Genomic DNA, 26,247 nt, shown 5'->3' with positions numbered 1-26,247 from the left:
GCTTCACATTGTTGCCATTTGTGTGTGTGGTGAGGATACCCGAGGTGCACGTTCTCACAGATCTCAAGCGTGCAGTTCATCACTATGAACTGTGGTCACCATGCTGTGTGCCAGGTCTCCAGAACGTACTCATCGCATCACTGAAACTTTGTGCTCTTTCACCATCTTCATTTTTTTCACTCTCTGATGCCACCCTTCTACTCTGTTTCCATGACTGGGGCTTTTTAGGCTAATGGCTGGGTGAAAATCTGTGATATATGGACCAAGAGACGGCCTGGGCTATGTGAGCACAGGGGCTGCCTTTTAACCTGGGTGGTGTCTTGGAACTCCGCATGCCCAGGTATTTCCAGGCACAGGCATGGGGGTGAATCACCCCTGAAGTGTGACCAGTGAGCCCGCTGCTGAGTGATGAATGCCACCCAGTCGTGCTGAGCTTCCACATGACCCCCCACCACTCACCCTGCAGCTCTTTCACAGAGAAGCTCAGGAGCGTGGGTCATTCTCTGTGCCTCATTTTATGCGGCTGGAAAGCGAACCCCTGGGCAAGGCTGTGGTGAGCCATGAACACAGTCAATGTGTGGAAAGCACACAGTGGCGGTGGGGTTCCCTTGGAGAATGTTGACGCGGCACCTGTGCTCTGTAGGTGGGACACATCCCCCGAGGAGACACACTCCCGCCCACACACTCCAACTCACATTCACAGTCACACCACACAACACCCACGCAGACACCCAGAGCCCCATGCACACAAACCCACCCACCTAGAGGGACATGGCTGCTCCAGGGACTGTACAATGAGGCCACGGTTCTTTACCTGCAAAAACTGCTCCTTCCACCACGCCCGCCTCGTGCCCAGCAGAAGCTGGAGTCAGATCTCCAGACTGAAGCCAGCAGGAAAACCCTGCCTTTCTTTCCATCTGGATTTTTCAGCAGCAAGTCAGTGATCCCAGATTACAGGCTGATTTCCTGAGGCCACCTACAATTACAAGAGAGAAGAGACCATGGAGACCAAGTCACGCGTGTGGAGTTTCTCAGGCTTTTTGTTCCCCTGTGAACACAGAATCCCAGATGGAAAGCAGTGGTCAAAGTCCCCAGAAGCCAGCACTGACGACACCCTGGGGGAGGTGCAGGCTTTCCCTGGAGGACACGTCTCTCTAGTTCACTGTGGCTGCCAGTCATAAAACCCTTAATCCAGAGAGAACTTGCTGCTGGGCAAAACTTCCCCTTTCACACAGCTTGAAGCCTGATGTTGCACCTCCTGTCTGCCCTCTCCAACCAGTGTCTTCTGCAAGCATCAGCCAGAGTCAGTGCAGGCTGCTAGAACAATGCCAGCTGGGTGTGGTGGCTCCTGCCTCTTATCCCAGCACTTTGAAAGGCTGAGGCAGGTGGATTGCTTGAGGCCAGGAGATCAAGACCTGCCTAGACAACATAGTGAGACCCTCATCTCTACAGAAATAGAAGGAAAATTAGCCTGGCATGGTGGTGTGTGCCTGTGGTTCCAGCTGAAATGGGAGGATCACTTGAGCCCAGAAAGTCAAGGCTGCAATGAACTCAGATCTCACCACTGTGTTCCAGCCTGGGCAACACAGCGAGACCCTGTCTCCAGGAAAAAAACAAAAAAACAAAAACAACAACAACAAAAAACCCAATACCATGGGCTAGGTGGTTTAAACAGCAGATTTTTCCTTCTCACAGTTCTGGAGGCTGGGACGTTCACAAGCAAGGTGCTGGCACCATGGACCTACATGGCATGATCTTTAATGTCTATTGAAGAAGCTACATACTCTGATTCAAACCATGTGTCATTTTGTAAAAAGGCGAACTCCAGAGACAATTTAAAAAATCAGCTGTTTCCAGCAGGGTGCAGTGACTCACGCCTGTAATCGCAGCACTTTGGGAGGCCAAGGTGGGTGGATCACTTGAGGTCAGGAGTTTGAGACCAGCCTGGCCAACATGGTGAAACCCTGTGTCTACTAAAAATACAAGTTAGCCAGATGTGGTGGCAGGAACCCATAATCCCAGCTACTTGGGAGGCTGAGGCATGAGAATCACTTGGACATGGGAGGCAGAGGTTGCAGTGAGCTGAGATCGTGCCACTGCACTACAGCCTGGGCGACAGAGTGAGACTGGTCTCAAAAAGAAAGAAAAAAAAAAAAAAGAAAGAGAAAAAAGCAAGAACTCAGCAGGAAAAGAGAGGAGGAGTAACAGGTGAAGCACAGGGGGTTGTCAGCAGCAGAACGATTCCCCATGAGTGCATGGAAGGTGGAGAAAGACATTGCAAATTTAAAAAAAAAAAACCTTGAAAAGGCACAACAGACTAATCCATGATGCCAATTAAGAAATTTAGTTAATAGGCTGGGTGCGGTGGCTCATGCCTGTAATCCCAGGACTTTGGGAGACTGAGGCAGGAGAATGGTGTGAACCCGGGAGGCGGAGCTTGCAGTGAGCCGAGATCATGCCACTGCGCTTCAGCCTGGGTGAGAGTGAGACTTTGTCTCAAAAACAAACAAACAGCAACAACAAAAAACAAAAAGGGATGTAGTTAATAATGTGTAAATTTATATGTTTATTAACCATAAAAAACGCACCATACTAATATGTCAATGATGGGGGAAGTGGAGGAAATGGGCAGGGCATCTGCTAACTTCAGTATCTGCTCTATATTTTTACTAATGTAACACTTATCCAAATAATAATGTCTATTAAAGAGTCATTTGGCAACCCTATTTTAGGGGCAGATTTCAGCGAATGTTTAACAATCAGTTAATGTCTAAACATGAGCTTCAGATGCGTTTTGCTATTAAATGTGAACCAAAGCTGAGACGTGAATGTATCTTTATGTGGTTGAAGCACTACTGATTGAATAGTAAATTAAAATTTTCTTACATGAATAACAATATGGCTCAGCATTCTTTTTTTTTTTTTTTTTTTTTTTTTTGAGGCAGAGTCTCGCTCTGTCGCCCAGGCTGGAGTGCAGTGCAGTGGTGTGATCTTGGCTCACTGCAACCTTCGCCTCCCATGATCACACCATCCTCCTGCCTCAGCCTCCCAAGTAGCTGGGACTACAGGCGTCCACCACCACACCCGGCTAATTTTTTTATATTTTTAGTAGAGACGGGGTTTCACGGTGTTAGCCAGGATGGTTTCGATCTCCTGACCTCGTGATCCTCCCGCCTCAGCCTCCCAAAGTGCTGGGATTACAGGTATGAGCCACCGCACCTGGCCAGCATTTTTATTGATTTATTTTAAATATGCAACTTTGGAACAAACCTGCAACCATTATTCTTGAATCAGCGTAAGCGTTGAGTACCCACAGTGCCGGCAGCTCACCATCTGCAGGTGCACCTGTGCTTGGTCAGGGACCCTTTCTTGACTTGCTGCTGGACTCAGGCTGTATAGATTCTTGAAAGAGGAAAATGTTTTTCTCCTCAAATTCATCAGCTAAGACCCTGGGAAATGCACTCACAGTAAAGAGAGCTGCTGACATGTTGTTGGCAGAAGACCAGAGAAAATGGACCATAATTTATGCAGAGCCCAAGTGGTTGATCCCACTGTTCACTGACTCCCCGACAGAGCCTCTGAGCCAACACTGGGCTTCAGGAAGATCTTGGGTTTCCATGTGCACTAAAAACACCTAAGAGAAAGGTTGTGTGGAAAATGCCTTTATGTAGATGAGATGGTCCAGAAAGGCAGCTGAGCAGAGTGAACATGGGGGCTGGGGCCCGAGGGCCTGGGCTCAATCCCATTTAGAGCCACATGGACCCAAGATGGTCCTGCAACCCCCGCAGCCTTCTCTGCACTGCTCTCTAAACACTTTACTAGGGTCGACTTGTTAGCATGATGAGGCGGAACATCATTGAACAGAGTTAAAGCTTTAGAAAAACTGGCTGATTTTTCAATGCTCCATGATCTCTCCATCTAATATTAAATGCCTGAGAGAAAAACTACACACTTGCTAGCGGGTGACCAGAGAGGGTACGTGGATGCTCCAGGGCAGGGGAGGATGGAGGCTGGCTTTTCTTCATTTGCCTGTGTGGGAGGCTTTACAGCTCATGGACAATACGTGCCATCGTCTCCCGTGAGCCCCACGTCAGCCCTATGGGCAGGCAGCGCAGGAGCTGTGGCCTGCACTTTACAGTTGAAGGCATTCTCTTTAAGGGGGCATGCAACTTCCCAGTCACCGCACTGGTGCGTGATGCTCCTGAGGCCTTGGGGCCGGAGATGTCTTTACCCTTGAGACCTCCAGATCGTGCTCTGGAACCCCCAAAATGTGAACTGCCCTGACTGTCTCAAGACGTCCTGACCCAAGGTTTCAGGGAGGGCCAATGCCCTGGAATAGGTGCCTGAGCCTGGAAACGAGCTTGGACACATGACCTGGCCTCTGTCTCTTCCTTTCCATCCCAGACCCAAAATAGGATGTGGTTTACCTCAAATGAAGCCCCTTTGATGGACGAGGGTGATTCAAAACAGGGCGATCCTTTCCTAGCAGGCTCACAGTCAGATGCCATGGCCTACATGTTCCCAGTGATCAGTTGTCTGCAGTGGATCCCTGCAGCCAACTGACACCTAACGGCATTATACTCTAATACCCAACACCCAACGGTATTAGACAGCAACATTCCAAACTGTCACGTGACCACTTAGCTTCCCTCCAGTTGACCAAACCTGGGTGAGCAGTTAATGCCCTTTAACTGATAAGTGGCACCTGGCCTGGAGTGGCGGCTTAATGGACTTAGTTTATAAAGCTTCCTGCCTCACTCAGTATTGATCTGAGCCACTGTCTGGGAAGCTGGACTAAGGCCTGGCTGAGGACGGGCAGTGGCTGCGCCAGCACAGAGTGGACAGATCCCTGTTCATTTCTTCCAAACCAAAGAGCAGTGTCTTCAGACTCCTATTTCATCCCTGGGCCCTGCAGGGACAAGGCACAGAGTCAAGTCCTTTCTCCTCTTAGAGGGACCCCTCCAGAGCTACAGCCTGGAGACCCCACCCCAGGACTGTCCCTGAGGACCACCCAAGCCCTCCTCCCTTGTTTCTCCAAATGTTCGTTTCACCAACCTGATGGCCCTGTCCCTTCTTGCCACTCTCCCCAGCAGCACCCTAAACAGTAGGGGTCCTGTCCTCATCCCACCACATTTATATCCACATCAAAAACCCCAGTCTTTCCTTTAAAAAACCAAAATGTGGCACATACACTATGGAATACTGTGCAGCCATAAAAAATGGTGAGTTCGTATCCTTTGCAGGAACATGGATGAAGCTGGGAGCCATCATCCTCAGCAAACTAACCCAGGAAGAGAAAATCAAACACCTCATGTTCTCACTCATAAGTGGGAATTGAAAAATGAGAACACATGGACACAGGGAGGGGAACATCACACACCAGAGCCTGTCGTGGTTGCGTGCAAGGAGAGGGAGAGCATTAGGACAAATACCTAATGCATGCGGGGCTGAAAACCTAGATGACGGGTTGATAGGTGCAGCAAACTGCCATGGCACATGTATACCTATGCAACAAACCCACACATTCTGCACATGTATCCCAAAAAACCTGGGAATCAAGATTGCTAGTGTATTGTGTTGGATTTTGGCAATAGTATTCAGAAGAGTTTGGCTTTTAATTCACGTTTTGTGACATGTCTTTTACACAATTTGCTATCATGATTTTCCCAGTTAAAAGAGAGCAGTACATGTTCCTGTACACAAAAAATTGAAGTTATTTCTATTTAAAATACGAGATAGAGGCTGGGTGTTGTGGCTCACACCTGTAATCCCAGTACCTTGGGAGGCGAAGGAAGGCGGATCACCCGGGATCAGGAGTTTTGAGACCAGCCTGGCCAACATGGTGAAACCCATCTCTGCTAAAAAAAAAAAAATACAAAATTTAGCCAGGCGTGTTGGCAAGCATGTATAGTCCCAGCTACTCAGGAGGCTGAGGCAGGAGAATCGTTTGAACCCAGGAGGCGGAAGTTGCAGTGAGCTGAGATTTCGCCACTGCACTCCAGTATCACAGGACTACTGTATGAAAATAATGAAAATTGGTCCCTGCCTTATCCCAAATGCAAAAATGATTTGAATTATACTCTTCATATAAGAAGAAAGGTATAAAGATTCTAGAAAAATATAAAATAACATCTTTATATCCTAAATAACATATACATGTATATAGTGAGTGTGTGTGTGCATAGTTGTTTTAGGACACAAAAATACTAATCTTGAGGAAAAAACCTTGGTCTACATAAATATTGAAACTAGTTGGCATAGCAAAAGTCCCCTTTAAGAAAATGCCTTACAAAGCACAGAATGTGCAATGTTGGCCCTGGTTGTCGACACTGCCAGTGTTGCTGCTGTCCTCACTGCAGACAACTGTGGCTTTTGTTCAGAACCCTCGGATGCTGAGGGTGGCTGAGCTGGCCCTGCCTGGGCCACAGACCCTAAACGGGACAGAGCAGGGAGGGACTGTGGGTCAGAATCACAGGTTACTGGGGAGAGGGGGGTGTATGGAGCTAGGGAGAGGGTTTGGAGATCAGCCAGCCAGGGGCAGGGGCAGGCAAAACCTGTAGGTTCCTGTGGATGCCCTAGAATCGTGCAGTTACTTCTGAGTGAGGCATGAAACCAGTGAGTGTTGAGCTGACAACTGTTGCAATTTTAAAAAATAAAAACAAATTTTCAGTTAGGCTGTGGAGCGTCAGAAGCGCTCACTAACAACTGGGATATTAACAGGGTCAGCCATCGGGAGGGAAGTCCCTCAGCACATAGAACATTAAGTGTGCACCCCCCACGCAGCAAGTCCACTCTCGCTCAGAGATGGAGGGAAATATATAGGAGGAAGTCCTCACTGGTAACATTGTATCCGCAGCAACCCAGCTGCTCAGCACCAAGGTTTATAACTGAAGTGTGGTTTAAACAATGCTGACCTGTTGGAAGTAATGGAAGGGGTTCATATGCAGACACGGATACAATTAAATGCTTAAGCCTGACAAAAAATAAAAAACCAGATGAGGCCTAAAGAGGAAAAATTATTTACTTAAAAAATGCAAACAGACTATGAATTCTTTAAGTATCTGTAGAGATGATTTGGAAGTCAGAGTGAAACCACATTATTTACTCGAGTTGATGACTCAGAGAGATGGAGGGAAACATGATCTGAAATGGTTATAAAGAAAAAAATACACAAGAGAGGCCTTTAGGCGGCTGAGGATGAGAGGGTTAATAAGTGTGAGTAAACTCCGTGCGTCTGGGTCCCAGGAAACACCAACAGAAAATGCCACACGCGCTCTGCTGGCATCGCTAAAGGGCAAGCGGCTGTACCCTCTTCAGCCAGAGGCTGAAAATCCTAAACACCCTCTTTGTTTAGGATTCCCTGCAGCCCTGTTCCCTCTCTAACATCGTGAGCAGTTTTAGAAAGGAGGATCAGGGCCGGGCGCGGTGGCTCACGCCTGTAATCCCAGCACTTTGGGAGGCCGAGATGGGCTGATAACGAGGTCAGGAGATCGAGACCATCCTGGCTAACACGATGAAACCCTGTCTCTACTAAAAATACAAAAAAATTAGCCGGGTGTGGTGGTGCGCGCCTGTAGTCCCAGTTACTCAGGAGGCTGAGGCAGGAGAATGGCCTGAACTCGGGAGGCGGAGCTTGCAGTGAGCCAAGATCATACCACTGCACTCCAGCCTGGGTGACAGAGCAAGATTCCGACCCCCCCCCTCCCAAAAAAAAGAGGAGGATCAGGACAGTCAGAGGCCTCCACCTGAGATGCCCAGGTGTGTCAGAGAGGCAGGATGGCTTTGGAGTCTGAGGACTGTGGGGGACAATGGCGGACACTCCTGAGATGGCCCCTTCCAGTTGGGAAATGACTCAGAGCCTCCATGGGAGTTCGGCCATCAGGGTGCCCACTGGGTAGGTTGGGTGGCAATGCTGACCTGCCAGGATACACCTCCCACCCACTGAGTCAGCTGTGAGAACCCAGGGCAGAAAGGCCAAGGAGCAAACGGGTAGCAATGTCTTATTTGAAAGCAGTGGCTCTACCCCCATGAAGTTTTGGGAGATATAAGGAGGGTTCAGGGAGCCCAGGCTCCACAGCAGAGCATCAGGAAGCAGAGTCACATCTGAACATCTGAACCATACCCTGGGCTCCTGTCCTGACCCTCCTCACTCACTGCACAGGAGAGGGGGGACCTCACCTGGGGACGGGGGATCCACACGTGGCTCTGCTCCATACACCCCCTCTCCTCAGTGGCCTGTGATTCTGACCCACAGTCCCTCCCCTCTGTCCTGTTTAGGGTCTGTGGCCCAGGCAGGGTCAGCTCAGCCACCCTCAGCATCCAAGGGTTCTGAACAAAAGCCACAGTTGTCTACAGTGAGGATGGCAGCAACATTGGCAGTGTTGACAGCCGGGACCAACATTACACATTCTTCACATGTACACGCTGTGAGCATTTTCTGTCATTCTGTGTTTTGTAAGTCATTTTCTTAAAGGGGACTTTTGCTATGCCAGCTAGTTTCAATATCTATGTAGATCAATGTTTTTTTCCTCAAGATTAGTATTTTTGTGTCCTAAAACTACGCACACACACTCACACACTATATAAATATATATATATATATCTCATATATGTGTCATTTAGGATATAAAGATGCTATTTCATATTTTTCTAGAATATACTTTTTCATTTTATATGAAAAGTGTGAGTCAAATCATTTTTGCATTTGGGATAAGGCAGGGAAAATTTTTCATGATTTTCATACAGTAGTCCTGTGATTTTTTTAAGATACAAAAAACCATTTGATAAAAATTCAACATTTGCTTGTAATTTTAAGAGTCTCAATAAATTAGAAATCAAATGGAAATTCTTAAAACTTGTTAACAACTATAAAAAATTAAAAACAAATGATAAATCACCCTAATGGTTTTATGAGTTGTTCCATGTAAACCAGGAACAAATCAAACTTCCTTCATCCAATGATGCAGTCTCTTGGAGTGGCTGGTGAGCTTATTTCACTCAGGTCCCTGCAAGGAATATGCTGGTTTACAAGAGCTACAGCCCATTCAGGAAAGCCCGTCTGTTCTTTCCAACTTGCTATTTTTATTTCTTATGAAGTCTTCTCCATCCACATAAAATTTGAAAATCAAAGTTGTCTTTTTTTTGTATTTACTCCTTGGAAATCCTGTGGGAGTTTTTTTGTTATTGTTTCTTTTCTTTCTGAGACAGTCTGCCTCTGTCACGCAGGCTGGTGTGCACTGGTGTGATCTCAGCTCACTGCAACCTCTGCCTCCTGAGTTCAAGCGATTCTCCTGCCTGAGCCTCCTGAGTAGCTGAGATTACAGACACCTGCCACCATGCCCAGCTACTTTTTGTGTATTTTTAGTAGAGATGGGATTTCACCATGTTGGCCAGGCTGGTCTTGAACTCCTTACCTCAGGTGATATACGCCTGCCTTAGCCTCCCAAAATGCTGGGATTACAGGCATGAACCACTGCACCTGGCCTGTTTCTTTTGTTTAGTATTTTTGTTTGCTTTGCTTCATGAGCTATTTTGACTACAATTTTAATATTTTTAGCAATTTTTGGATATGCAGAAATTTCTTACTAATCAAATATTTTTTTTAATTTTGTGTTTTTTAGATTTCCTTTTTTAAGAGTATTTCCAACCATAAACTGCCAAATAGAAACACACACACACACACACAGGCTATAAATAGGCAACTCATTGAAATAGAAAAAAATTGATTAAAGCACCTGTGGGATTTTTCACCAAATTAGGATTTTTATTTTTAAAAAATTACAGTGTTATTTAGCCTACATAGAGACTTACTTATGTAGTTGATAAGAGTGTTAATTGATCAATTTTTTGGAAAGTAATCTGCCAGTATAATTAAAATTATAATTAAAATGTATTATAGGTCAGTTATACCACTTTGAGAATCCTATACTACAGAAAAGAAATATAAACAAAAACATCAGTGGAATCCATGTATATTGATGATTATTGAAAAGTCATTAGTGGTGGGAATTTTTAAAAACAACCTTAATATTCATCTTATAGGGAAGAGTTAAAGAAATCAGAACATACCTATAATGAGCATTACTACACAGAAATTCAAATGATACATTTGATCTACATTAGTTGGAATTAGTGATGTCCATGTACTGTAATGGGAGAAAGTAAATTACTAAATAATGTAGGAGTTGAGTACGTTCTTTAAACAAATCAATAAAGCCCTAAAAGGACATATTGTTAAAAACAAGTCACAAAATCCAGACATGATAGGGAAAATATTGAACAATTTGACTATGTAAAAATGAAAGTTTCTTCAAGACAAATACAAACAAAAGTTATGATACAGACCTTAAGAAACTTGCTAATTATATGAAATAAATTTACAGAATATATGAAAAATACCATTACATGAATTGTAAAACATATCATTATGAAATTATCAGAGAGAAATACAAATGGCCGATAAACATACACAAAAATGCACAATCTCTCCAATAAGTGGAGAGATCCAAATTAAAAGTGGAAATACTTCTTACAAAATTGGCCAAGATTAGCATTGGTCATTTCCTCTGTAATTAATCAAGGGTGTGTGGAAATAGGAACTCTCGTTTACTGATGATGGGAGTATAATCATTTCATTTTTTTGAAACACAGATTTTTAATTGTTTATCAAAATATTCAATATTCTTACTTTGCCTCAGCAGTTTTTTAGAAATCAATCATAAAAGAAAAAACTCACTTAACTAAGGTACAAAAAGATGAATATACAGGCATGCCCAGGATAGTGTAGGTAATGGTAACAACTGAATCCAACACAAAAATTCCACAGTGAAAAATGACCAAATTATGGTAAAATACCCTGTTGAATAATGATGCAACTATAAATAAGAATGAGAGAGACCTATATGTACAGATAAGCAATGATCACCAAATTCTATTTTATGTGGAAAAGCCAGTCAGGGAACAACACACAAAGCAGGATTATGTTATGTAAAAACATGGGCATGTCTATCTGTGTGTAAGTGGATGTGGATGACTGAGTGGGCTGGGCGCTGGCGGTGATACAGTTCATTATACAGACCTAAGCAATATTTGCATTTTTATAACAATAGCATATGTGTTTCTTATGTGATTTACTAGAAACAATTTAATTTCTTGAGTTGTAAAAAGGTGTATTTTAAACCTGCATAAGGGTACCTGGAGATCGTCATTCAGAATAACAAAATAAAACAGCAATATAAAGACACAGATATTATTATAGTACAATGTTAAATATTCAAGATATTAGAATTACATATATCTACATCTGTATGCATGTAAGGATGTCAACAAATGATATTAATATCTAAAATTCAATTGTAATTTTTGCAGACCTCTGTGAATAATTAGAAGCCACTGAATTGTACACTGTATGGGGGTGAAATTTATGGTATTTGAATTATATCTAAAAGTTCTGCTAGAAAATGAATGGCTTGATATTCTAATGCTAAGGGATGGTTTTATTTAAAACATAAACTAATAGTTTCCAGTAGATTCCGTTAAAAATATTACAGCAGGTATTTCCAGATCATATCCACTCCCACGTTTTTAGAATTTTTATTTTCCAAAGTTCTGAATTCAATGAGGTGAAAGTGGAAGAAAGTGTTTACAAAATCAGTGGATTGCAGGTGAGCTGGTGTAGGGTGAGGCAGAGTAGGGAGACAGGCTCCTTTCAAATGGAAGCCTCTGGAACCCGCAGAAAGCAAGTGTAAGGCGGGGCGATCTTCTGGAAACCTACCAGATAAAGGCTTTAGACCCAACACGCCTGTTCACAAACACAGACGGGCATCTCAGTGTTTCCTTAAATCCACTCTTTCTATATTGACACAAGGAAATAATTAAAAGGGGTAATTCAGATTTAGTTATTTCATACAATTAACAAAACTTTTGAAACAAAAAGTATTTAAAAAACTATAAAAGTGGAACTCAATAATTATCTGTTTAATAATCTGTTTCTGTGGCTCAGAAAGAGATCGGGCAAACCAGCCATGGATGAGGCCCCCCAGCCCGTGGAGGAAGCCCCCAGCCATAGATGAAGCCCCCAGTGGTGGATAAAGTCTCCAGCCCATAGATAAAGCCCCCAGCCGTGAAGGAAGCCCACAGTCCATGGATAAAGCCCGCAGCCATAGATGAAGCCACCAGCCATAGATGAAGTCTCCAGCTATAGATGAACCCCCAGCCATAGATGAAGCCCCCAGTAGTGGATAAAGTCTCCAGCCCATGGATAAAGCCCGCAGCCATAGATGAAAACGCCAGCCATAGATGAAGCCTCCAGCCATAGATGAACCCCCCAGCCATAGATGAAGCCCCCAGACATAGATGAAGCCCCCAGTAGTGGATAAAGTCTCCAGCCCATGGATAAAGCCCGCAGCCATAGATGAAAACGCCAGCCATAGATGAAGTCTCCAGCCATAGATGAAAACGCCAGCCATAGATGAAGCCGCCAGCCATAGATGAAGCCGCCAGCCATAGATGAAAACGCCAGCCATAGATGAAGCCTCCAGCCGTAAATGCCCCCCGAGTCCTCCAGGAGGCTTCTTGGGTGTGTCCTGCAGCTGCTCCCTCAATGTGTCAGTCCCGTGTTGCTCAGCTGGGCGCATTTTTCAAACCTGAAAAGAAATCATAAGCCTGTGGAGACAGCCAATATATTTCTCAGGGTTATCTGAAACAAACAAAGAACAATTATTACAAAACATGGGAGACACTGGCTGCTGCTCATCAATGCAGCACATGTTCCTGTAGAAAGTCAACAGCAGCCTTGAAAGTGGTAGCGCCTGAGAACACAATGAAATTACAATGTTTTATTACATAAAACTAGAAAACCTCAGTGTGAGGTAAAGTTCAATTTAAAAAGTACAAAAGATACATGGTAAACAGGAAAAAAAATACAACCAGGCATATCACAAAAGTTTTAATATACTTAAAATGTAACAAGTCTCTAAATGTAGGGAAGAAGACTGGCAGCAATCACATGTAAGCATGTTGGAGACATGAACAAACAATATAAATGAAAAAAACCAAATGGCTTTTAATCTTATTGAAAAAAATTTAAAAATCACCTTAATAACCACTTTAGAGACAAAATTTTAGAAGTTTCACATGTAACTCTGTCCCAGCGCGGCTGTGCACACATTCTTGCTAAGAAAGCCCCATTAGGCACCTATGGAGGGGAATCTGGCAACATTTAGCAAAGTTGCAAAGCAGTAACACTTCAATCCAACACCTCAAAATCTCTCCTAAAGGAGACTGGCAAAAACTGAAAGACTCGCGCACAAGACCATTGATTGGCTGCAACACTAGAAAATGCAGAGCATACTTCTAAACTTGAATGTCAATAAAAATCATAATGCAATTAGATAATACTTATGAATAAAATGTGTGCAAACTGAAAATTGTGAGATACAGCAAAGAGCATTATGTGAGAGCAATCTATAAGCTTAGTTATTTACATTGGAAACTCAGAAAGGCCGAAAGTTAATTAAGCATACAACTCAAGTTAGAAAAAAGTAACATCAGAATAAACGCAGATAATGTAATGGAAGGATAACAGATAAGAAGAGAAAGTGATGAAATAGAAAATAAGGACAATATTAGGGAGAAGTAAGAAAGCTAACAGTTGTTTTGGAGAAAAGTCTAATACAAAAGTCATTAGTGAGATTTATCAAGAAAAAAGGGAAATCATCAAAATTCATCAGAAATTCATAGGAAGACATAACCACAGAAGTAGCAGAGATTACAAAACAATCAGTGGATATTATGAATACATATATATGTATTCAAATCTACATATGTATTCGTTATGTATACAAATATATATGAATATGGATATTATGCCAATACATTTAAAAATGTGTACAAAATAGATAAGATCCTAGAAAGTACAATTTTCTAAAATGAACTCATGAAGAAATAAAAATCCTAAATAGTTCAGCAGACTCTATGTAAATTTAATCAGTAGTTAAGAAATATTGGTCTTTGGCCAGGCACAGTGGCTCATGCCTGTAATCCCAGCACTTTGGGAGGCCGAGACGGGCGGATCACGAGGTCAGGAGATCGAGACCATCCTAGCTAACATGGTGAAACCCCGTCTCTACTAAAAATAGAAAAATTAGCCGGGCGCGGTGGTGGGCGCCTGTAGTCCCAGCTACATGGGAGACTGAGGCAGGAGGGCAGGAGAATGGCGTGAACCTGGGAGGCGGAGCTTGCAGTGGGTGGAGATCGCACCACTGCACTCCAGCCTGGGCAACAGAGACTCTGTCTCAAAAAAAAAAAAAAAAAAAAAAAAGAAATATTGGTCTTTGTCTCTTTCTGTCTCTTTCTCTCCCTTGCTCTTTTTCTCTCTCCTGCTCTCTCTCACACACAGAGCCCTAATAGTATTATTGGCTAAATCCAAAATTACAATGGAGTTTTCATTCTAATCTGATTGAAAGATTTCCATGAATTTAATGAAGGGGGCTACTTTCAATTAATTTGATGAGAATACTGTTATCTTAATACTAAACAAAAAAAAATTAAGTATATTTTTATTTTTATTTTTTTTTTTTTGAGACGGAGTCTCACGCTGTTGCCCAGGCTGGAGTGCAGTGGCGCGATCTCGGCTCACTGCAAGCTCCGCCTCCCGGGTTCCCGCCATTCTCCTGCCTCAGCCTCCTGAGTAGCTGGGACTACAGGCGCCCGCCACCGCGCCCGGCTAATTTTTTGTATTTTTAGTAGAGACGGGGTTTCACTGTGGTCTCGATCTCCTGACCTTGTGATCCGCCCGCCTCGGCCTCCCAAAGTGCTGGGATTACAGGCTTGAGCCACCGCGCCCGGCCAAAAAAATTAAGTATAAAAAGAAAAATTGTCAAACTTATTCAAGAGCACTGGCATAAACTCCCCAGAGGAGGAGAAGGCAATGACCACGCCTCCAATAGGAAGAATCAATACAAACAAAACGGTGTGCAGCCCGAAACAGCATATCCTGACGTGCTCAACCTTATACCCAATATTTTAAAATATGCAGAACACACAGAGCCGTAAGAGTGGCTGTTGGAGAAATTTTCATGAAGGAACAAAGATTACAACTAAGTTTTAAAATGCTAGTTTTGTTTTGTCTTGGAGAGGAGGTAAAAGTGGGAGTAAAAATAGGGAGTTTGGTGTAAGGTGGGAAAAGCAAAGGAAACCCGCATGGATGGGCTGAAGGGTGTGATGGGAGAACAGTGAGAAGTACGTTTGGGGAAGCAATTGGAAATAGCGGCTAAGCTTAATCACAATCAAAAGGAATTTGTTGAAGAATTAATGTGTGACTAGGAACAGGGAGGTATGGGCTTGTCAGCTCGACAGTGGGCACTCAGCTCCACTAACAAATGATGCCCTTGTGGACAGACAGAGTGATGGGCAGGCAGATGAATGTGTGGGCTCTACGTGAAACAGGTCCACTTGGTTGTTGACGAAGTACTGTTTTAAAGTTCCATTTTTCCATACTTCCAATAGCTTTTCATTAGCTAAATTTAGCCACATGTAAAATCACTAAGGCAGACTTCCAGGGTTCCCACACGAAAATCAAATGTCGACCAGCTGTGACCTACTTCAACACCATCATCGGAAGACAGAAGTTGAGCTCTTTTTTGATGTTTAAAGCCAGTATAATATTCGCTGTATTATTATTCAGTGTATTACTATTTCCTTTGTGATGGAAATTTGGTTTTACCAATTTTCTATTCCATTAAAACACTGCAACATAGAAAATCCCCATGCACATATTTATCCTAATTGTGGAAATATTTTACATAAAAGACTCTAGACATGGGATGAAATTACCAGGTTATTAGAATTTTAAAATCGATAGGTACTCCCCCAAATTGCACTCTTACAAATTCTATTAATTCATAAGCTTTCAAGTGTTACGGAGTTGCCCATTTTGAGAAATCTGTGCTAAAAGGACCCAACAATGCTGACGACAGTGATGAGGATGATCAGGAGGCCGGGAAGACAACAGAGTGATTTAGATCTTAGATCACTGTCGGTGTCTCCACTGGTCCAGCTCTTGCATTCATTCTTGTGCTTTTTCCTTTCACCAAATAAAATAGCCCCTTGACATCACATGAATCCATGCTGTGCTTAATGGGTATTGCTTAGTAAAATGTCTATGACTAGTAATCTTCATCTATGCAATTAAATATTAATTTGTAAAACACTTCAAATGTAAGCAATTAATAATTAGTAAATGAAAAGTACGTAATTCATCAATTAGAAAAAATCACTATTAAAAAGAAGTTATTTGTGTGATAAAAGAGATTGCAATTTTTGTATTTTGTATTGCCATATTTGTATGGCCCATGCCCATAATCTCAGCACTTTGGCAGACCAAGGTGGGAGGACCATCTGAGGTCAGGAGTTCGAGACCAGCTTGACCAACATGGTGAAACTCATTTCTACTAAAAATACAAAAAATTAGCCAGGCATGTTGGCATGAGCCTATAATCACAGCTACTTGGGAGACTGAGGCAGGTGAATCGCTTGAACCTGGGAGGCTGAGGTTGCAGTGAGTCAAGATAGTACTGTTGCACTCCAGCCTGGGCAACGAGAGTGAAACTCTGTCTCAAAAATAAATAATTATTAAATAAAAGCCTTTACCCCAGAATGCTGGGTAAATTGGCCAAAAATGCTAACCTATGCATTTCAATACTACAGAATTCACGTTGGTAGAAATAACCAGATGAAATACTTCTGGTATTTCACCTTCCCAACCCACAGGAGCCAATGTTTTTTTTTTGTGAATAACAAAAACAGAATTTACTTCCCTGTCCATAAAAGGTTACCACTTCTGTGTGTTCCCCTGACACAGGTGGTGGCTGGGTGAGAAGGGGGACAGCACTGGGGCAGGAGATGGGGGCTCCAGTATTGTAGGCGAGTTTCCTAAACCTCTGCAACTTTCAGTCCCTAAATGGGATGAGCCACGGGAAGTTTTAGCACAATGCCCAGAACGAAGTAAGGATTTGACACCTGGCACTTCTCTCCACATTGTTCTGTCATCAGCCACCACGTCCTGCACCTCCCAGCCCACTGAGCTCCATCTGTTTCCATCACATGGAGAATGACCCAGAGCCTGGCCTCCAGTCACCCTCCTGGCCTTGCTGCTTCTCACTCTGCCACTGGCTCCTCACAGACCAGCCTGGGTGTCCTCAGACATACCACACACTTCACTGTGGGAGTCACGCAGCCCTCACGGTTCCTTCCCCAGGGAGCCACGGGGCTTTCCTCCTCGGGAGGACTCTGCGAGCACCTGGATGAAGGGCCCTCCCGTCCCTCATCCTCTCTTAATTTTTGTTGCAGTTCTCCTTCCTTCCACTCAGTGCAGCGCACACTGATTGATCCTCTATCTTCTCCATAAAGACAGGAACAGCACCAGCAGTAGAGAGTAAATATCCAATGATAGAAAAAATAGTCAATGATTTATCATTTCCATTTATCATCAATTAAGAAACCGTATGCTGAAGGTCATGCACCTCCTATGGGACTGCTGCATCCTCAGCCTCCTGAATTTCAGCCCAGCACCTTCCTCCCCAGCACAGCAACAGGTCAGCCCTGACCAGCATTCCTCTCTTATTGCCTTTGTGCAAAGCCAGGACCAGGGCCAGGTGAGGCCTTGGGATTGTCCCTCCCCAACAATCTGCAAAACAATCCTTGACGTCACCAACAAAGCACAGCCTTATGAATTGGTGGTCAGTCCCTCCGAACACCTCTATCACTGTAAAGCTGGCAGCGCCCCTCCACGGTTGGCCTTCCCAGGCACTGCACCTCTAGGTGACGGAGTGTGTCCTTATCTTGAGGCCTGGGTGCTCAGTCTATCCTGCCCAATCAGCGAGCTGTGGAGAAGGGGGGATTCCAGGTTAAGGGGAGACTAGTGGGGCTCCTGCTTTTATGCTGCCCTTTTGGGAAGGCTGTTAAAGAAATAAAGTGCTAAGCAGTGAAAATATGTTTTCATTATTTAAACCAATACATTCCACAGATTGGAATAATAAGAAATGCTACATGCAAGCTAACTGAATCCAACAGCATATCAAAAAGATAATCCACCATGATCAAGTGGGTTTCATACCAGGGATGCAGGGATGGTTTAACATATGCAAGTCAATCAGTGTGATACATCACATAAAAATAAAAACATAAATCATATGATAATCTGAATAGATGCAGAAAAAGTACTTGACAAAATCTAGCATTTCTTCATGATTAAAACCCTTCAGTAAAATCAGCACAGAAGGGACATACCTTAAGGTAATAAAAGCCATCTATGACAAACCCACAGCCAACATTATCCTGAATGGGGCAAGTCGAAAGCGTCCCCCCTGCGGACTGGAACAAGACAAAGATGCCACGTTCACCACTTCACTCAACACAGTGCTGTTCACTACAGCATTGGTCATAAGAGCAAGACTGGAAACAGAACAAATGGATACCCAGAGGGCAGTGCTTAAGTAATTTTGGGAAGAGTCATAGGATGCAGTATTTCATAGATCTGAAACAATACAATGGATTTACAGTTGAAATGTGGAATGATAACTAAGGTGCATTGCCCAGTGGCATATGCAGAGGTGCAGAGGACTTTGTATAAACATGATCACGCATCAGCATGCATGCCAGGCGCATGTTTCTATTTGCATGTAGATTGTAGGGATGACATGCAAACAAAAATGTTGACTTGGTGTTTGGAAGTTCAGAGTGGAAGGGTAACTTCCTTGCTAACCTTTTATGATATTTCGAGTTATTTCTAACCATGAATATGTAATACATTTAGAAACCTTAGCTAATAAGAAAAGCCTCTGTTCCTGGCCTCCTGCTGGCACACGTCAGGTGGACATGGGGCTGTCACGCTAATGTGTGCAAACTCAGAAAACTCCAAGAGTGGGAGTCTGCGTTTTTCATCAAATAACTGTTAATAGAAACAGTATGATAACTATTGCTCATTGATACACTATGCATATTCTACTAGATGATAATAAATTTCTGACATTTGAACTATACTTACACATGGACATTGAAATGTATGGATGAAATATTGTGGCTGATACAGGCAATGGTTTTACTGGCATTTTACAAACTGATCGTCATTCCTCATGGCATGGGTCCGTGTGACATTAAGTAGCTTGTTATGTTTGGGAAAGGCAGTGATGACCACAAGAATGACTTCAACTATTAAAGTACCATGGAGATTTCAACAATGTTTGAATATTTACATATTTCATTGTGCTCCCAGGTTTTTTCTCACCCTAATAGCTGTCACCCATATCATGCGGGTCCCATTAATACAGATACCTCCGAATGCACCCCTCTTCCGTTATATCCAGCCAATTGCTGGTTACCTTGGGCCTACAACGCGGGGAGGGCAGGGGCTGCTTGCCACCTCCTCATCTACAGTAAGAGTCAATGAGCAGTTAAGTAGATACTGAAAACCATTTATCCTGCTGGAGTGAGAAATAAATGGTTTCTTTCCATAGGGTGATAAAATGCATCTTTTCCAAACTATTTATATGACTCAAGGTCCATCTCAATTTCAGATGTGGTTAGCCTGAATTCCTGATGCTCACCAAGGTGTGTAATGTTGTCCATGGCCCAGTGCAGAGGAACACAGGTGTTGCCGTCAGACTGCCAGGGTCCGATCCCGCCTCCATCACTCACCCCGGGAGCTCCCTTTAAGCTAGGAGTCAACAGCGAGATGGAAACGTGAGTGCTTTTTAAAGTCCTAAAAGTTCAGAGGATGACCGTGAATTTCTCCTGCACCCCTGGGCACACACCAGGAGAACTGTGTCTCCAGGTTCAAGTAAGTGCCTGTGAGGGAGTTGTGTCCCTCAGATTCTGTTCGCCACAGGTGCCACTTGATGCAACCCCAAACCTCTTCTGCACAATCCCAAGCAGTGCTGACCAGTCCAACCCAAAGGCTGTGATGTTTGGCAGAGGCAGAAAAGGCCAGGTGTTCTGGGAAAGATCACCTTTAAATCACACAGCACCCTCCCAGCCCACAGAGACAGTTCTTACATTATGGCAAGAAACCTAGAAAACACCAAATCCAGTTTGACACATATTTCCTTTTTCTTTTTGATTTCATGCCCCCTCCCTCAACCTCCCAAGCAGCACGGATACCCCGAAGGCCCTGGGAACTCTCTCCCATTGGATCTTACCTGGAAAGTAGTTACCTACCTGCAAAATCCTCGTCGTCAGATACGCTCTCCACAATCAAATCTTTAGAAACACAAACACCAGGATAAGTCATTAGAGAGAGGCCCACCCACTCTTCCCACCCCAGTTGAAGCCCCGGTGCTTCACACAGGATCCCCTGGTGTTTCCTCTGATTGTCCCACAGACATCCCTCCAGCCTCTCTGGACATTGTTTTATACTTGCAAAATCATCTGCTCTCACCAGACCCCCAGATCCTTCTTCCCAAAAGGAGCCAACAATCTGGTTTCTATACCCCTACAGACAGCGTTTTTCCCTCAGGAAGTGGGTTATTTCAGGGTACGTACCGTTTTCCAGTATAAATGGCTCCTGCAATTATAGAAAACAGGAGGGTGAAATGATGCCATGCATGTCACATAGATCTGATATTCTCTCAAAAACTTGAAAAATTAGAAGGGATATAGTGATTGAGTCAAAGGTTGAACTCCCCCCAAACTAGCACGGAGGACACCTGTGGAAAAGACAAGATCTTTTCCCACAGAATTTATCTTTAAAGTGTATTTACATTGACAGTTTCACAACTCTTAATCCACGGGGGAAACCTGCTGTGGAGGGAAACACCTCTGCATTGCGGTGGATCGTGGATGCCGCCATCTACCACGCCCCTGTGTGCCTGGCATGGGTTGGTGAGAGGCTGCCAATCAATAGCACCACACCAAGGGAATTGCAGATGTCATAAATAATGCACATTGGCAGATGTTCATGTCTACATCTGATTGGAAAGAACCAGGAAAGTATCATTTCTGTTCAAGATAAAAGTGTCTTACCTTGGCAGCGTCTTTTTTACAGATGTCTTGTACAGCATGCTGATCAGTATCGTGTACAGCGGCCTCATTAGTGATCTCATATAGGGCGTCCTCATTACAGATGTTTCGTACAGTGTCAGCGATGTCACGCACAGCGTCCTTGTTAGCAGTGTCCTGTACAGGGTTCCCACAGGGGGCTAGGAGAACAGAGAGTAAAGGTCAGTGCCCTGGTGGTGGAGACTGTGAATCACCCAGGGAGCTTGCTTGGTGTGGTGCATGGAGGTGGCTGATCACAGCATGGGCCGAGCTGATGCTGGGCCATCCTCCCGGGTGGACCTGCGCTAGAGAAGCTAAGGGACATGACTCAGAACGCTTTCTGCAGTGGGAATCAGCTTCCAGGTTCAGATATGCTTTATCCAGTGAAGTGGGGAAATACAAAAAAATACAAATTGACAAATTCCTGAAAAGCCCTCCATGAGTGCAAGTGTGATTTTTTTTGTTCACTTTATATTCAGCATGCATTCACACATATAAAATATTCTTACAAGAAATCAGAAATCTTAATTTTTGTCAGTTATGTTAAATCTAACTTAGCTGTGAACATATTCTATCTCATTTACTCTGTGGTCTCCAGAAAATCTAACACATAGTAAGTAGACCAAAATGTTTATTAAATGAAAACACAGAGCAGGGGCAGGGGGACTGGTAGGCAGACCGGGTTGCACCTGATTACCTGGATGATAATAAACTGCACAAAACCTCGGTCACATTAATACTGAAACTGCCTTTTGCTTCGGCTCTTTTTCCTTGCGGAAAAAGGATGACCAAGAGGATGAACAGGGAAGAAATGAGAAACAGAGGTCTTTGCTTAGGAGCTAAAGGCCACCTTCTGTAACACAAAATAGTCTACAAGTGGCGTTGAACTCTGCCGTGATTCAGTGACAGAGTTCCCTCATGTTGTCTACCCACGTTGAAGTCCAGCGACACTGCGACTGTCTTCTTTACAACTTGCAAGACATGCTGCTTCTGCATTTGCCTGTTGTATGAGATTTACACCTGTTTTAAAGCCACGTTTTGTTTCAGTTGGGCTGGTGGCCATACACTGCACTAGCCAGTCAATAGTGAGATGGCTCCTCATGGAGGCGGCTTGGCTTGAGGCTGAGAGTCTTTAACCCACATGCACAAGAGAGTTGCCACGAGGGGACGGAAGCCAGGCTAATAACTACTGTACAGAGTTCCCATCTGTCCCTCCTCACCATTTTCAGCTGGCAGGATTTGAGCATTTTAGGGCTTGGGAAGATAATATTACTAAATCTACTAAAATATATCACCCATCCTTATAGGCTTTGGCCAGTTGCTGAGCAAATTAACTTCACAACTGAAGTGGGCTGCACTGGCCTGCGTGGTCCCCCACTCCTCTTAGAATCTGTGAGTGTGGGGCCTACTGGAGGGTGGGAGGAGCGGGAGGATCAGGACAAATAGCTGATATTAGGCTTAATATATGGGTGATGAAATCTGTACAACAAACTCTCAACACATGTTTATGTATGTGGCAAACCTGCACTCCCTGCACATGTACCCCGAACTTTAAATAAAAGTTAAAAAAAACAAAAACAAAAACAAAAAACAAAAAACACAGGCTCTGTGAGCTGACCCAAACCCCCGGGGATCTTTGTGCTTGTGACACACTGATAACTACGCTGGTCGGTGGGGAGATGTGCCCTGGGTTGTGTGACCACAGAGGCCACTTTATGGTGATGGGCAGTGTCTGGGACCTCTTAGGCTCTGTGCTTTAGGATTTATACACGAATGCTGGACTCCCTGCGCGGTGGGGAACACCCCATGACTAAGTGCATGTCAGCGTCAGCACTGGCCCACACTCCTGGGTTTATGTTTTCACTTTCTCATTCATGAACTCGGGAGCTGGGGCCACCCCCTTGGCCCTTCAGGTTCTCCACCTGAGCAGTGGGGATAAGAAGCCAGACCCAGGGATGGCTCTGGTGAGGGTGGAGGAGTCACTGTACAGAGAGAGTAGAGGGGGATGGATTTTATTGTTGGAAGTGGACACTGGTGATTGAGTTGTATAAATGGGAAATCTCTCCTGAGAAAACACAAGCCTCACCTGTACAAACACACGCACACTCACACACACACACACTCACACACACACACACACACACACTCACACACACCCCCCGCCCCACACGATGCAGCCTCACACAAGACACCACCAATCCTCAAGCACCCAACTCAGTACCACCCAAAAGGCAGCACAGCTGCTTCCTCAAAAATTGGCGATAACTTTTTCCCTGGGGAACTCGGGTTTTTTAAAAACACTTCCACTCTGCTTATTCCTATCCCAATCCCAGGCTCAGGGTGGCTCTTCACATTGAAACCTGCAACGATGCCACACCTTTCTTTGCATCCAGATTGTTTTCTTTGCAAGTAATTCCAGAATACTTACTAGAGTCACACCTCAGAGGGACCACCTGCACCACCTGCAATACAGAAACAAGACTTCATGAGGGGTACGTCGTGTTGTGGATTGTTTGTACAAGGCTCTGTTTCAGTGAATACTGAAAACAAGATCAGAAAGTGTGGTCAACTTCAAGACCCCCCAAACAAGGGTAGGATACACACTAGAAAAGATATCAGCTTCTGGATGGTGGATCTCTCAGGTCCACTAGCTTGGCAAGTGCAAAATACTGAATCCAAGGAGAAGACATTGCTTCCAAGGACAAGGGCCCCAAGGATACAGTCTACAACCTGAAGCCATCATAGGTAAATGCAATTTTGGATTACGTATCAGTTGCTAAGAGTCGCTTCTTCTGTCCCCTCAGAACACTGCATTTAATATCTGTAACGGACATTGTTGTTTTTTTCACATGTAAAGTCAGTTGAACAAGAAAGACGCCAAGAAAGGAACATTTCTATTTCAGGGAAAGGAAAGCAACCTTACCCTCGTATTGACCGGCCTCTCGCCATCTCCTCTGTCCTTGAGAGCTGGAGACTCCTCAGAGGCTAGGAGGACACAGAGCAATGGTTAGTCACAGATGCTTTGGTTCATGAGTTATTCAGGGAGCTCTGCTTAATGTGGACAACACGACAGTGTGTGTGGATGTGTTTCATTAAAAGCACAGCTTGAGCTGCTGCTAAAAAATCTTCCCTCATTGAAAGGAAGAGCGAGGAGCTGAGGAGCGAGAAACAGAGTCCCTGGCATTTTGCTGATGGCAACTTAAGGCAACGGGAATGAGTCAGTCTACAAATGGTACTGAAGCACACGCTATAATCTGATGAGAGTCCCACTGCTCACACTGTGAGGTTTGAAACCCAGCTAAATGGTTTTCTAAATCCTGTAAAATAGTATTAGCTTATAGGATTTATGTCCCAAGACCATTTTTACCTCTGTGGATCCGCACTGGCTGTCACTGCAGTTATTATGTTTTAGCATTTTGCACTTGAATAAAAGCAAAGTTTAGTAGACAGATTGGATTATTCTAGGCAAAACAGTCTACTGTATTTATTCACTAACCCTTTGTTATAACTGCTGATGGAAGAATTAGAAATACTGAAGTTATATCCTTTAAAATTAATTAAAGCATAATTATTAATCACACAGTATTTTTCCATCCAGACCTCCTTTTCTTCGTCATACATGCATATTAATTGAGTATGGAGAATATCTGTGCTTGTTCAGGCCAGCCAACATTGGACTGTTTATTTCAAGAGAGGAGACATGGGTTGAATGCTGGTATGTCTTAACTCTGCAGCACAAACAGTTGCAACAAGTGTGGTGAACTAATCACCAAACAGCCCTTTGCTGCCTTATCTGTCACTGTGGTTATGTGTAGCTTGCAGGATTTGATTACGCCTGTTCTGTGGTGATAATACTTTCAACTATTCCTAAAATATTGCTTCAGTCTTATCTGTTTGGGGCCAACTGCTGAGGATTTCATACAAATTAATGAATTTTGTGCATCTAAAGTTCTACAAAAGGGGGAAATATTTGCAAATCACTTATCTTGTGAGACTAAAATGTAGAACATATTTTAAACCTCCCAAAAATCTAAAACAACAAACTAAATAAAAATCAGAGAACTCTTTTTTTTTTTTCTTTTTTTCTTTTTTTTGAGACAGTCTTGCTCTGTCGCCCAGGCTGGAGTGCGTGGTACGATCTTGGCTCACTGCAAGCTCCGCCTCCCAGGTTCACGCCATTCTCCTGCCTCAGCCTCCTGAGTAGCTCTGACTACAGGTGCCCGCCACCACACCTGGCTAATTTTTTTTGTACTTTTAGTAGAGATGGGGTTTCACCGTGTTAGCCAGGATGGTCTCGATCTCCTGACCTCGTGATCTGCCCGGCTCGGCCTCCCAAAGTGCTGGGATTACAGGCGCGAGCCACCGCACCTGGCCCCAGACAACTCTTTAAAAATTGGCAAAAGACTTGAACATATAGTTCCCTAAAGAATATACACCCACGGATAATGGCATAGGAAAAGCTGCTCAGCATCAATAGTCATTAGAGAAATGCAATTGAAAAACACAAGTAGACACCAATATACTAGGATGATTTAAAGGAAAGTAAGTGTGGACAAGGATGTAAAGAAATTGTAACCCTGATACATTAGCTGGTAGAAATGGATAAAGATGCAGCCACTGTGAAAAACAGTCTGCAATGGCTCAGAAGGTTAAATATATAACTCCCTTTAGACCCAGGAATTCGACTCAAGTATATACCCCAAAGAATAGAGAACAGAAATCAAACAGATATTTGTACACTAATGTTTACAGCATCACTTCTCACAGGAGCCAAAAGGTGGAAATAATCCAACTATCAATGAACAAATGAATGTAATAAAAGCAAGGTGGTCTACATGCAATGGTATATCATCCATCTGTAAAAAAGGAACACAATTTTGATAGATGATACAACATGGGTGGACAGTGAAAATATTGTGCTTAGTGAAATAAGCCAGACACAAAAGGAATATATTGTCTAATTGTACTTATATGAAGTGCCTAGAATAATCAAATTCATACAAGAGAAGGTGGGATAGGAATTACCATGAGCTGGAAACAGGGAGAAGGCGATATATTGCTTACTGTGGACAAGGTTTTGTAAGAAATCATCAAAATTGTGGGTGTAGATAGTGGTGTTCGTTATGCAACACTGTGAATATTTTTAATGCCACTGCATGCACACTTTGGTTAAAAGGTTCAAATGATAAATATTGTGTTATGTATATTTTCCCA

At 43.7% G+C, this 26,247-nt stretch overlaps 1 protein-coding gene and 1 long non-coding RNA gene across 7 annotated transcripts in view; one reads left to right on the top strand and one right to left on the bottom strand.

Annotated features, from left to right (window-relative positions):
* Positions 1-26,247, top strand: part of LOC102129824 (uncharacterized) — a 75,960-nt gene that overhangs the window by 43,355 nt on the left and 6,358 nt on the right. Inside the window, exon 4 of one of the 4 annotated variants that reach the window (XR_010578418.1) lies at positions 19,575-19,740. This is a non-coding gene — a long non-coding RNA (uncharacterized lncRNA). Of the gene's footprint in view, positions 1-12,001; positions 14,556-19,574; positions 22,639-26,247 lie in introns of those variants that run through there. The other 3 variants (XR_012418932.1, XR_012418931.1, XR_006690162.2) reach the window with 3 other exon arrangements.
* The window catches only part of LOC102130107 (uncharacterized), a 34,331-nt gene continuing 17,821 nt past the window's right edge, over positions 9,738-26,247 (bottom strand). For all 3 annotated transcript variants that reach the window (XM_065522350.1, XM_065522351.1, XM_065522349.1), the window contains 6 exons: positions 23,957-24,018; positions 23,462-23,495; positions 21,019-21,194; positions 20,539-20,560; positions 20,215-20,256; positions 9,738-12,644 (listed from right to left, as the gene is read on the bottom strand). In XM_065522350.1, coding sequence (XP_065378422.1) covers positions 12,622-12,644; positions 20,215-20,256; positions 20,539-20,560; positions 21,019-21,194; positions 23,462-23,495; positions 23,957-24,018 — 359 coding nt within the window. In that variant the 3' untranslated portion in view covers positions 9,738-12,621. The remainder of the gene's footprint in view (positions 12,645-20,214; positions 20,257-20,538; positions 20,561-21,018; positions 21,195-23,461; positions 23,496-23,956; positions 24,019-26,247) is intronic.

Source organism: Macaca fascicularis, chromosome 10 (genome assembly GCF_037993035.2).
Source record: "Macaca fascicularis isolate 582-1 chromosome 10, T2T-MFA8v1.1".
Lineage (NCBI taxonomy): Eukaryota > Metazoa > Chordata > Mammalia > Primates > Cercopithecidae > Macaca > Macaca fascicularis.
The sequence above is the reverse complement of the archived record's forward strand: the minus strand, read 5'-3'. Positions and strand labels throughout refer to the sequence as shown.